General features: G+C 47.2%; 2 protein-coding genes and 1 long non-coding RNA gene across 5 annotated transcripts; all 3 read left to right on the top strand.

Moving 5' to 3' along the window:
- The first annotated feature begins 3,590 nt into the window (after window positions 1–3,590).
- On the top strand, window positions 3,591–4,188 carry CUNH20orf141 (chromosome unknown C20orf141 homolog). Its single transcript, XM_019645675.1, has 2 exons — window positions 3,591–3,856; window positions 3,951–4,188. Exons 1-2 carry the CDS (start codon window positions 3,591–3,593, stop codon window positions 4,186–4,188), a joined length of 504 nt encoding a protein of 167 aa, XP_019501220.1.
- Window positions 4,189–4,372: 184 nt separating this feature from the next.
- On the top strand, window positions 4,373–5,379 carry TMEM239 (transmembrane protein 239). Its single transcript, XM_019645674.1, has 3 exons — window positions 4,373–4,397; window positions 4,695–4,760; window positions 4,817–5,379. The coding sequence occupies exons 1-3, from the start codon at window positions 4,373–4,375 to the stop codon at window positions 5,377–5,379; spliced, it is 654 nt and encodes a 217-aa protein (XP_019501219.1).
- A 3,130-nt stretch (window positions 5,380–8,509) lies between these two features.
- LOC109384409 (uncharacterized) lies at window positions 8,510–9,848 on the top strand. 3 transcript variants are annotated; one of them, XR_002124392.1, is made up of 3 exons: window positions 8,510–8,720; window positions 9,258–9,384; window positions 9,555–9,848. It is a non-coding gene; the product is annotated as an uncharacterized LOC109384409 (long non-coding RNA). The 3 variants fall into 3 exon arrangements; XR_002124394.1 differs by having other exon boundaries at window positions 9,100–9,384; XR_002124393.1 differs by having other exon boundaries at window positions 9,092–9,384.
- The last annotated feature ends 2,425 nt before the right edge of the window (window positions 9,849–12,273 follow it).

The following is a 12,273-nucleotide window of genomic DNA, read 5'->3' as shown; positions in this document are numbered from 1 at the left end:
CCATCGCCTCCTCCAGCTGTCTCTTTTGTACATCAATGTCTTTGAGAGCCTTCCTCCTCAAAGTGAGGCCAAGGACCAGCAGCATCAGCATCCACTGGGAGTTTGTTAGAATGCGGAATCCCTGACCAGTTCAACCCCAGGAGAGTCATGCGCACATTGAAGCACTAGTTAGAGGTTTAGAGCACCTCCACTTAAAATGCATAAGATTCACAGCTTTCTGAGTGTGATGGTGTTTGATGCTGTCACTGAAAATGTTATCTCAAGCCACAAGACTACATCCACATAACATTAGGAAATTGGTATTTCATTCATCCTGGGAGGGTATATTCCTGATCTCAACAATATGAACCTACATTGATTTGCTTTTTTTTTTTAACTAAATCAGTTTTATCAAAATACTATAGAATATAATTTTAGGGGTAAATCACATTTAGGCTTGTAATAAACTTTTCTATGCTTCTCGTTCCCAAGTCAACCACTTTAAATGTTTTTTGTTATTTTTCTTTGTCCTTATCTCTATGCTTCTATTGCTATTTCTTTTTTTTTTTAGAAAGAGGATTTTTTAAAATATTGGTATTCTTTTCTTTTCAACTTTTTTTTATTGAGAAATTGGGGAAGGGAACAGTGTTGGGGAATTGGGGAAGGGAACATTGTGTTTTTCCAGGACCCATCAGCTCCAAGTCAAGTTGTTGTCCTTCAATCATTTTTTAAAATTAAAAAAAATTTTTTTTGTCCTTCAATCTTAGTTGTGGAGGGCGCAAGCTCAGCTCCAAGTCCATTCACTGCTTTCAACCTAGTTCTAGAGGGGCGCAGCCCACCATCCTGTGTGGGAGTCGAACCAGCAACCTTGTTGTTAAGAGCAACTGCTCTCACCAGCTGAGCCATCCGGCTGCCCATTGGCAGCTCAGCAGCAGCTGAGCTCGGGTGCAGCTCACTGGCCCACATGGGAATCGAAGTGGTGGCTCAGAGCTGACACTCTTAACCAACTGTGCCACCCTGCCAGCCCTCTATTGCTATTTCTTGATTTTTCTATGTTTAGACATTATCTGCAGATTTCCTGATATGAAATTAAGGCTTTAGCTTTCTTATCACCCTTCTACCCTTACATACCCAAATACACAAACGTACACTTCCCCTTCCTTCCATTTTCCCAAAAGAGCTAAATCGCTGGAGTCAATATTCAGTGCTCATATTATGACCATGTAAATATTATTGTTCAACTTTTTGTGTAATAATTACTTTGTAATTCTTACTTTGTAATTATTTCTTTGTACTAATTACAAAGTAATAATTACTTTGTTTTGTCATTTACTTTGTTTTATCATTTGCTTGGTCTTTAAGGGACCAATTGTTGCTACAATCCCAGTCTCCAACAGAGCTGAACATTTATTTTGAATATGTCTAAAAACAGCAGATAATCAATTTTATTTTCTTCTGGAGACATCCCTCCTGGGGATGACAAAGTGAATCAAAAGCATCTATCTTTAGATTCCAGGATGGGTTGCTTGCTTTTTCACCTGGGAGCACAGCTGACATCCCAGGCCTTTCTCATCATACCTCTTCTGTATTTAGCCTCGTTTCTTAAAACCCACATGGCTTTCTTTCTTAATTACTTGTTTTTTCTGAAGTACATCCTCCAGTAGCTTTCTAAGAAAGAGTGTATGCAAGGTCAATTTTTTTTTTAAAGATTTTATTGGGGAATTGCGGGGAGGGTAACAGTGTTGGGGAATCGGGGAAGGGGAACAGACAGGTAGACAAATTGCTGTTTTGTTCTTCAGTCTAGTTGTGGAGGACGTCGTTTCACTGGCCCATGTTGGTATGATCATTGTGCTCTTCCCAGGTGAGGCAATCGGTCGCCGGTCGTTGGTCGGCCGCTCACAGCAGCTCCCGGTAGCTCACACCGGCTACCAGCCACTCATGCTGGCCACCAGCCACTCACGTAGCTCATGGCAACCCACGGCAGCCCTGCTGCAGCCCACGCTGTCGCCAGCGACTCAACAGCAGCCCAGCTCCATGTCGAGCTGTTGTTCATCATCTTAGCTGTAGAGGGTGAGCGTCACTGGCCCTCAATGTGGGATCCGAACCACAGTCCTGCTGCTCAGAGCTGGTGCTCCCAAGCGAGCTCTTAACCAGCTGAGCCACTCGGCTAGCCCTGCAAGGTCAAATTTTTGAGACCTTGTGTGGCTTAAAATGTCTTTATTCTGCCCTTAACGCTTGATAATCATTTGGAGATATATATATATATATATATATATATATATATATATATATATATATATATATATATATATATATATATATATGTTTCTAGGTTGGAAATCATTTTCCTTAAGAATTTGGTGGGCATTGCTTTATTGCTTTGGGAAGAGCCAGAGCAAAGCAATCAATGAATGGTCCCAAGGTCTGGTGGCGTTGGCTCCATGGGCTATTGAGCCCATCACCACCAAAGATAATCAACGTTGCCAAGTTTGAGTCTTTGGACAGAGCCCATTGGAGATAAATAGGCAGCCTGATTCTCACTCTGTCGCCTCCTCTCCTAGGGGCTATGTCGCCACTATCCTTCACTACCCACCCCCATCAGTTTTCCCTCAAATTATGATATGTGGACAAAGATTAAATTCTCTCATTTATGACCCATTTTCATTCTTGCATTTCTTTCATTAGTGCCTTTCATTTAGGTCACTAAACCGAGATGTACTGGAACCTCTGGAACCATCACCCAGTTACAGATTATCAAGGGGGTTGGGTTTCTTTCTCGGGTGACCAATCCCTTCATTACATGTTCATTTTCCTTAATTTCATTCTCAGAGGGTAACCTTAAGCTCCAGTTTGGAGGCTACTATGTAGCAGCCCTCTTACATTCACATCCTGTATGCCTTTTCTGGAATCCCAGTATCTGGAACACTTCCCACAAGCCATGGTACTATGTCTAAATAACCCCTCTTTTGCCCCATTTCCATGTAGCATGTCACATGGGAACCCAGCCCCAAAAAACCTCAGGTTTGCTTCCTGGCAGATTCCATCTCTGTATTCCAGGGCTGTAATTCTGAAAAAAAAAAAAACTCCTCACAGGGGCCCACAGGCATCACCCTACTCTCAGGGAAGAGAGCATTAGGAAGATTGAATAACTTGTCTCTGGACACACGGCTCTGAGAACCTGCAGGAAAAAGAAAGCAGCCCTTCCTCCTTTGGTCAGCTGCCCATGTAGTGATGAGGTTAGAATGCCTTCTTGGCAACTCACATCCCCATGGGAGGGCCCTAGAGCAGAGAATTAGCAGAGGCAAGAGGTTGAGTCTTGGTTCTCAGAAATCACTGACCTTCTCTGGCTAAACCCCAGCTGCTTATGAGGCCAGAACCAGCAGCAGCCACTGCCTACCTCAGGGCTCCACCTGGCAAGAGGTCACAATGCCCCAGCTGCCAGCCCCAGAATGGCTGACCGAAGTGGGAGGAGGTGAGGAGGGCTTGGTGGGTGGATGTATGGGGAGGGGGAGATTCCCCACTCCCTGAGCCACCCCCTCCCACAATCTCACCCCACCCCCATACTCCCTCCCAGCAAACAAAGCCCCTTCCTGTAACCTCCACCTCCCTCCATGACCCAGCTCTGCTCACCCAGGCCCAAAGCCCTTGCTTATCCTATCCCTGTCCCTCCCAGGGGCCAGGGTGCTGGAGAGGGATCGGGTCGTCCAGTGCATCCATGTGTGCCCTCCTCGGACCCTAGTCCAGCCCAGCTTCTGGACAGTGTCCTAGGGCTGGGGGCACTGGGGTTGACAATTTGGGCAGTCTTTTCCACGCCTGGCCCAGCCTTGCTGCTGCTGCTGCTATTAGTCAGCTTCCTGGCCTTCGACCTACTCCACAGGTAAGTGGGCAGCAGCCTGGCAGGTGGGCAGGCACTGGCAGGTGAGGAAGTGGTCAACCTCCCAAAGCCCAGCTGCTACCCTCTCTCTCCACAGGCCCTCAGATCCCACCAGGCCACAGCACACACTTCTCACAGGGGGCCAGAGTCAGGGGGCTGGTGAGGGTCCAAGACAACAGGAGGCTCTACTCCTGCCGATGGTGGCAGTCACTGGACAACTCCGCCTCCAGGAAGCTCTGCTACTGCTGCTCCTGGGCCTGGGGCTGCTCCTGGGAGCCCAAGGCATGCCTTTGGCCCTGCTTGGCTTGGCTGTCTGCCTCCATCCTTGGGTCTGAGTGCCCTCCAGAAATGCACTGGCCATACTGCTTCCTCAGGCCTCCTTTTCTCCATCCTGGGTTGGGCAGGCTAGGAGGGTACCCCATTGTCCCCAGCCTGAACCTCAGGGGACCTCCAGCCCCACAGTGTGGACAGAGGCGGCCATAGAAGGCGAGATAAGGCACAGGGAACCCAGGGAAGGATATGATAGCCATCTCAGAACCGGCAGGTGGGGGTTGGCCATCCTGGCCTTCCCAGTGGTTCTAAAGAATGAATGAAGGTCCAGAGAGAAAGATTTGCAAGAGAGCAGAGTGCTACTCGCTATCAGTCAGCAGGGAAGGGACAGGGATCCAAGAGGGCTTCCCACAAGAAAACATGAAAAGCTACATCTGTGGACTCCTGCCAGCCTGAAGGGTCCACAGAGAAGTGCTTAGATGAAGCTCACACCCTGCAATAGCTCCTTTCTTGGCTGGACCCCACCCTAGTCCGGATCACAATGGGGCTCCTCTGGGAGGGTGGAGATGAGTGAAAGAGGGGACTTATCTCTGGCTGCCAGGCGGTCCTGGGTACTGCAAAAAGCAACATGACTTAGGTGGTATTGCCCAGAGGTAAGACCCAATCCCCAGCTCAAAGCCCCACCCCACCCAGGCTGGTGCCCACCTGACTCCTGCACCCACACCTGCCCTGAGGTCACAGACATATCTAAGGCTGCTTCTGCAGTTGGCATGGCCCTCTCCCCAGGTGCACCAGCCGTGATGCAGCAGCTGCGAGTGGAGACAGATGCCATCGGGGCCGGTGAGGGGCCGCAGCGGGCGGTGCCCTGGTCGGCCTGGGTCACGCGACAGCATTGGCTGCGCTGGTGCGCGTCCCACGTGCCCCAGAGCTGGACCCAGTGGTGGGCCACATCAAGCTGGCGGCAACCGCTGCAGCGTGTACTTTGGGGTCTGGAGGGGATCTTATACCTGTTGCTGGCACTGATGCTGTGTCATGCGCTCTTCACCACCGGATCCCACCTGCTGAGCTCCCTGTGGCCTGTCGTGGCTGCAGTGTGGCGACATCTGTTGCCTGCCGTCCTGCTGCTGGTGCTCAGCGCCCTCCCGGCCCTGCTCTTCACTGCCTCCTTCCTGCTGCTATTTTCCACTCTGCTAAGCCTGGTGGGCCTCCTCACCTCCATGTCTCACAGGGGCCATGCTCAAGACTTGGACCAATAGAAGGGCAACCCAATCCGCTGCTTGTGTCTATTGAGCCCTGGCCTAGGGCCTGAAAAGGGAGGGCAATGGGGCCAGGGCCTTCCTGCTCAGCAGGCTCAGACCACCCAGTCCCTATAGGGCACTGGTTGTGGCATGCATGATGTTGCTGGAGCTGGCAGGGTAGGCTGGCCTGACCTCTGGGCACCTCCCTCAAGTCCATATAACAGGTACTTGGTGTGGAGGGCCAGGGGCTTTGAGGAGCGGGGACAAGGAAGACAGCTTAACTAGGGGAATAGTTTAGCCAAGCCACCAACAGCTCCCATGTGGGTGTGGTGACACCACTGGGGCCCCCTTAGCAACTAGCAGCATCTTTTTCTTGCAGCTGTCTCAGCTTCAGACTCATTGAGAACTTCTACCTGGGTACCCCTGGACTTCCCATTCCTCCCACCAACGCCCTCTTTCCCCTTGCCCAGGCTCTAGAAAGCGGCCACTGACAGAAACCTAGCTGGAAGAGGACTGCCCACGGGCCCCATGAGACCTCAACTAACTCCCCTCTCAGACCCTTCTGCCCAGGCATTTCCCCACTTCCTAGACATCCTAGCTCCTGCCTTAGTCTACATCCCTAAATCTGGGAAATGGGCCGAACAGGGTAATGGGGTTCCCAGAGAGTACCTACTTTTTAAGTTTCCTGAGGTCTGTTCTGGAAAAACAAACAAGAAGTCCCATTTCACCCTCCTACATAATGTGTGGCCTTGGCTAATTAATTCTTTTGAGCCTGTGCTAAGTGGGTCCAAACCTTGTCATGGAGTTGAGTCAAAGGCAATATCTATGTGTGGAGTGCTTTGTAAAGACCAGAAAGCTGTACGATACTGTACTGGACTCTTAAGGACATTCTGTAGGCTCAAAGGTCTTTTGACCCTGAAGGCCATAGAAAGAGCAAGAAGTTTCCCAAGGCCCTCAGAGAAATACTCTGTCATGGATATAATTACAGTGGTAAACAGAGAGTGGATGGGTGTGGACAAGATGTAAAAGGTTTTGTGCCATGAAATCTCAAAATATGCAGATGTCAAACTCTTCTGATTGTGAAATGCTTGGGGCTGGGGCCTGGTGCCAGGAGATGCTTGCACAGCTGTGTGAGTGGGAGAAGTATAGCCCATGGTTTCCAAAATGGACCCAGCAAGCTTCTCACAGCACCAGGAGGGCCTTGGAAGGTGCATCCCCAATGCCTAGGGCACTGGCTGTTTGCACATCTGCTGACCCTTCAAACAAAACAGTGAGTGATCAGCTATTACTAAGTAAGGCACATGATAGACAGCTTTACTCACAGCTAAGACCCACCTACCTGACCTCTATTCCACTCCTGACCCCCACTCAATTCCTGACCCTTCCCAACTCGCACTCAGTCTAACCCCACTGTATATCTAACCCTAAAAGCCCTGCTCCTAAAGCCCTAGACCCACAGTTCCCCTCTCCTGCCACTTAAATATTCAAGTCCTGGGGACCAGCCCCTAGAACCCAGGTTTATTTTTGCCAAAGCCTATTTGCTGTGGAGTTTCATAACCCTGCGTGCTACTGGTTAGATGCCTTCAAGCATCTGTGCCTGAAACCCCAGGCACAGTCCTTCCTTCCCATTTCCTTGTGATTATCCCTGAAATATGGCCTGGTAGTGAGGGCAAGGCAGGACATGGAGGTTGTATCGCCTCATGGTTAGCACGGGTCTGGTGTATTCGCTGAGGCTGGGTTGGAATCCCAACATTGTGACTTTCTAGCTCCATGGCCTTGGTGGAAATTGCTAAGCCTTCCTGAATTTCATTTTCCTTGTGGGTAAAACACAGGCAAGAACAACTACCTTAGGGCTCCTGCAGGGCTCCTGGCATGTGGGTGAAGTTCCTGGACTGTCTCCTCACGCCACAAACTGTAGCTATGCTGTTACTATTCCATTTTAGAGATGAGAAGTCAGGTTCAGGCTGGCCACTTGCCAGTGGCAAAGCCAGGTAGTTTAAGTCCTAGTCCACCTAACAGGCTACTAAAGGGAAAGCGATGGAGGAAAGACAACTTAACAGAAGACCCATGCTTGTTCTTAAAACTTGTGCCAGAGATAAAGCCTGGATGCGGTCTTGGGTCTATCATTAACTTAGCTGTGCACTGCTGGCCAGCAACATCATTCTGGAGCCTCAGGGCCATTCCAGCGAAGGGAGAGAGGAGATTTTGGCCCAGACCAGACACACTGGGGGACAGGATGTGGGCAGGAGCAAGGAGAAGGCCTTCTTTCTTTCCCCACATAAATATATACCTTCCACTTTCCTGCTCTGCTGGTGTGAAATAAGGTAGTGCAGCCAAGCTGGAGAGCAGATGGGCAATACTTACCAAATTAAATCAAACACATACCCTGTGACCCAGCAACCCAAAATGAATTCTCACAGATGCTCAGGAAGGGCCTAGTGGTCCCAGGACTAGCGGTATAGGCTTCACCTGGGAGCTGGTTAGAAATACAAGCCCCACCTGTAGAATCAGGGTCTGCATTTTGTAGTTCTTTTTTTTTTTTTTTTGGGGCTGGACAAGGTCTGCATTTTAACAAGACCCCAGGTGAAAAATGTGCACACTGTTGGAGAAGTGCTGCATAAGAAAGGACACGTTTGAGAGTGATGATTGCACTGTTATTGGTGGTGGCAGGAGATGAGAAAAATGCAACATGGTGGGTGAGCACGGTGGAGAGGAAGCAGCAGTTAGAAGGGGTGGGAGCTATACAGATTGATCTTGAAATCCTGGCATTGACTGAAAAGAAACTGAATTTAAAATTAACACAAATTTAAAATGTATGCCCGCAGAACAATACACTTTTTTTTTTTTTTGCGAGAGCACATAGAAAAAATGATAAACAGAATGGAATGGTCAACTTTAGGGGCAGGCAAATAGGAGTGGAGTATATAGATAAAAGGGAATAAATTGAGGGACCTTGCAGAGACAAAAGAAACATATCATGAACATTAATTCTTGAAATTCCTTTAAATGTAGACTAAATCATCCGTTTTATTTAGTTAAAAGGTTTAAAAATGCAAGCCCAGGGAGAATTAACATGTTAGAATGCAGGCGTTCTAAGCATTTCCTGTTTGAGCCAAGAAGGGAGAGCTAGCTGTTCCATTGGCCTGAGTGACCTGGGCGGCTGGGTCGTTATCTTTGTCTGTCCTTCCCGACGCTGCCACAGCCTGCTCTGATGGGGCGGAGGTACATCCAGTGACCGGTGTGGCCTGGCCAGAAAAATAATCAGATCAGCCGCAAGGAGCCTGGCATCTAAGAAAGCAGAGAAGGGATCCAAAAGGGCATACACATATCCCGGGGGCCCGCGGGAGCAAGAGCGTCAGGTAGGACTTGCCTCTGCCCCAAGGAACCGGGAGCAATGAGTAGGAGCGGCCAGAACGCGGGAGGGCCCGAGAGAGCGGTGGCAAGGGGGCTCATGCGCATGGGGCATCACTTCAGACGGAATTGTCAGCGGCCAGCCTGTGGGAAGGAGAGGGTTCCCTGGAAGGGGGAGGCGCGCTCTCAGACTCGCGTGTGCAGGGAAAAGGGGGCGGCTATGTCCCAGCTGGGGGGTGAAGGGAGCGGCTCTCCTCGCTCAGCAGACCGTGGCCACAGAGGAGAATGGGGAGACCGGGCCCTGGGGGGAGGAGGACGCGGCCTGCGCTGCACGGGAAGTCGCCCCAGGAACAAGTGCAGAGTGTGGGTCACTGAGCAGTCCTCTAGGTTCAGGAGCGCGGAAGAAGGACCAGGGCTACGGTTGGAGGGCGTCGTCGAGAAGGAAGCGTTGACCGTGGGGGCAAAGCGGCATGGGCAAGGGCCTGGGGCTGGGTAGGAACTCCGAAGTTTAGCCGGGGATCCGAGCGCTGCGGGCACCCACACAGGCAGCTCGTCATCCTGGAAAATCAACAGCCCGGGAATCGCAGTTTGCCGACCCCGCTACCAACGGTGCGTGGCGCGCCCCGGGCGGACATCTCCAGCTCCGGCAACGAAGAGTCCGGTTTGGCTCGGGTGCGGGAAGGGAGCGGAGGGGAGAGGTATCTCAATGGCCAGGACGCTGGCACAGGGGGCGCGAGTGGATCCCGGGGACAGGGAGGGGCATCTCCGGCCCACTGTCATTACAGTAGCGGCTTTGATGACTCCTCACCCCTTAACCCAAATCTCCAATTTGGGCCCCCCAGCCAGAAACCCAGAGGCATCGAGATCAGAGCTCCTGAGAATCCTGGGGATGGAAGACTAGTTGAAATCGGTGGGTAGCCTGAAATCTAGCCTGCTTCACTGTGTCTCGGACTCCTGGCCCAGCCCTGGTCTATCATCCCATTCCTCCTGGGATAAAGAGCTGTCTTTTGTGAGGTTCTGTCGGGGTCTGAATACAACCAACTTTGGACAAGTTTTGTTTTGTTTTGTTTTTGTTGTTGAACGAACATCTCCATCTATATTATGGATCTTGTTTCCTTTATGCCGACCGCCTCCTTACCTTTCATATATTTTCCATCTTAAAAATAAAAGAACTTGATTTAAGATCTGTTACTGCTACCATATTTTATGGCCTGTCTTCAAATGTCTAACCAAGAAAACAATTTTTTAAATTGATATGAGACTACATACTTGTAACCTATTTGTAACATATATGATAGTTGTAAAGTCCTCTAAACTGAAGGACACCTCATGGATCTAAAAGCCAGATGTTCTCAGGATAGGGCCTCTATTGGTGTTCCTCTTCTACCTATGTAAGGTGGGATTCCCAGACAACGGGATATGGAATTGCTGTTCATAGGCACCTTTGACTTGATCCTGATTTACAAGGAACTGCTTCTGAGGTTGCACCGTTAGGAAGTATGTAGATTAGAGTTTTGGTAGTTAACCTTTATCCAGTTACAGAAATTTCTTTCCATTCCCAGTTTGCTAAGAGTTTTGATCATGAATGGATGTTGAGTGATAAAATTGTTTTTTCTGCATCTAGTAGAAGGACAATTTGGTTATTCTGCTTTAATCTGTTTATACAGTGAATTACATTTTTAGGTGTCTTTTAATATTAAACCATTCCTGGAAAAAAAACCCCATTCTGGTTCCCTTTTAATTGACATATAATTCTCACACACATTTTACATACAAGTAAAATACACAAATCTTGAGTACAGCTCAATGAATGTGTGTGTGTGTGTGTGTGTGTGTAACTACCGTCCAAATAAAAATATAGAACTTTTCCATCATCCCAGAAAATTCCATTATGCCATTTCCCAATCAATACCTCCCCCAAAAGGCAACCACTATTCTGACTTCTATCGCCATAGACTGGCCTATTCTTGACATTGTACAGAACAACATTGTACAAAATGTACTCTAGTGTCTGACTTCTTTCAAGGTTAAAACATCTGTGAGATTTATCCATATTGTTGCATCTATCAGTAGTTCTCCTTTTTAGTGTGTACTATTCTGTTGTATGGGAAGACAACAATTTATTCATTCTCTGTTGATGGACATTTGGTTTGTTTCCAAGTTTGGGCTGTTATGAATAAAACTTCTTTGAATATTCTTGTACAAGTCTTTTGGTAGACAGATGCACTCATGTCTCTTTAAGTGAAACTGTTGGATATTGTAAACATATAACTTTAGTAAATATTGCCCCATAATTTCCAAAGTGATTTGTACCAATCAGTGACTCCACTGCTTTTTTCAGCCTATTCACCCATTTCATTGTTTGAGATTTCTGCTCTCTCCTGGTCATCAGATATGGTATTTACATTTCTGTTTCTCATTTTCACTTTTGGTTGGGTGAATTCTGAGGAGGAGGAAATACCATCTTTACTGTATCATTTTCAAATTGTACAACCTCTTTCTTTTGTAAAGCCAAGAATGCAAGTTTGGGTAACATTAAAAAAAAACAGTCAATGTAATTCACCACATTATGAAACTAAAAAAAAAAATTAAAACATATGAGCAATTCAATAGATGCAAAAAAAGCATTTGACAAAATCAAACATCCATTCCTGCTTTAAAAAAAAATCTCTCAGCAAACTAGGAATAGAAGAAAACTTCAACTTTATAGAAGGTTTATAGAAGGCATCTATGAAAAACTTACATCTAATCTCATACTTAATGGTAAAAATAAAAACTGACTACTTTTCCTTCAAGATCAGGAACAAGACATGTCTGTTCTCACCATTTTTATTCAATGTTGTACTTGATGTCCTAGCTAGTCCAATAAAGCAAGAAATATAAATAAAAAGCATACACATTGGAAAGCAAGAAGTAAAACTGTCTTTATTCACAGGTAGAAGGATTGCCTATATAGAGAATCCAATGAAATCTATAAAAAAGCTACTAGAACTAGTAAGTGAATTTAGTAAAGTAACTAACATGTGTACATGGTCATGGTTATGATGCAAGGTCAACATACAAAAAATCAATTGTATTTCTCCATACTAGCAATGAATGATCAGAAATAGAAATTTTAAAACAATTTACAATAAAAATACGAGCACTTAGGGTTAAATTTGATGACAGATATGAAAGATCTATAAACTGAAAACTATAAAATATTGCTGAAAGAAATTAAAGAAGACCTAAACAAATGGAGAGATAGATCTTGCTGATGGGTTGGATAACTCAGTATTGTTAAGATGTCAATTTTTCCCATCAATACAATCACAATCAAAATCCCAGAATTTTTGTAGAAATTAACAAGCATTTTAAAGGTCATATGGAAATGTAAAGGGCTTAGGATAGCCAAAATAACTCGATAAAGAAGATCAAAGTTGGAGAACAAACACTACCTGATTTCAAGACTTATCATAAAGCTTTAGTAATCAAGACAGTATGGTATTGGGCCGGCCGAGTGGCGCGATGGTTAAGAACTCGCTTGGGATGCCAGAGGGCCCCGGTTCGGATCCCACATAT

The sequence above is a fragment of the Hipposideros armiger genome, unplaced genomic scaffold, assembly GCF_001890085.2.
Source record: "Hipposideros armiger isolate ML-2016 unplaced genomic scaffold, ASM189008v1 scaffold_94, whole genome shotgun sequence".
Lineage (NCBI taxonomy): Eukaryota > Metazoa > Chordata > Mammalia > Chiroptera > Hipposideridae > Hipposideros > Hipposideros armiger.
The sequence above is the reverse complement of the archived record's forward strand: the minus strand, read 5'-3'. Positions and strand labels throughout refer to the sequence as shown.

Excerpts from the sequence above, each read along its gene's own strand:
- CUNH20orf141 (XM_019645675.1), top strand. The coding sequence starts at position 3,591 with ATGACCCAGCTCTGCTCACCCAGGCCCAAAGCCCTTGCTTATCCTATC. Across the intron at positions 3,857-3,950 it reads GCCTTCGACCTACTCCACAG|GCCCTCAGATCCCACCAGGC; the intron begins GTAAGTGGGCAG and ends CTCTCTCCACAG.
- TMEM239 (XM_019645674.1), top strand. The coding sequence starts at position 4,373 with ATGATAGCCATCTCAGAACCGGCAG. Across the intron at positions 4,398-4,694 it reads AGCCATCTCAGAACCGGCAG|TGAAAGAGGGGACTTATCTC; the intron begins GTGGGGGTTGGC and ends GGTGGAGATGAG. Across the intron at positions 4,761-4,816 it reads CAAAAAGCAACATGACTTAG|GCTGGTGCCCACCTGACTCC; the intron begins GTGGTATTGCCC and ends CACCCCACCCAG.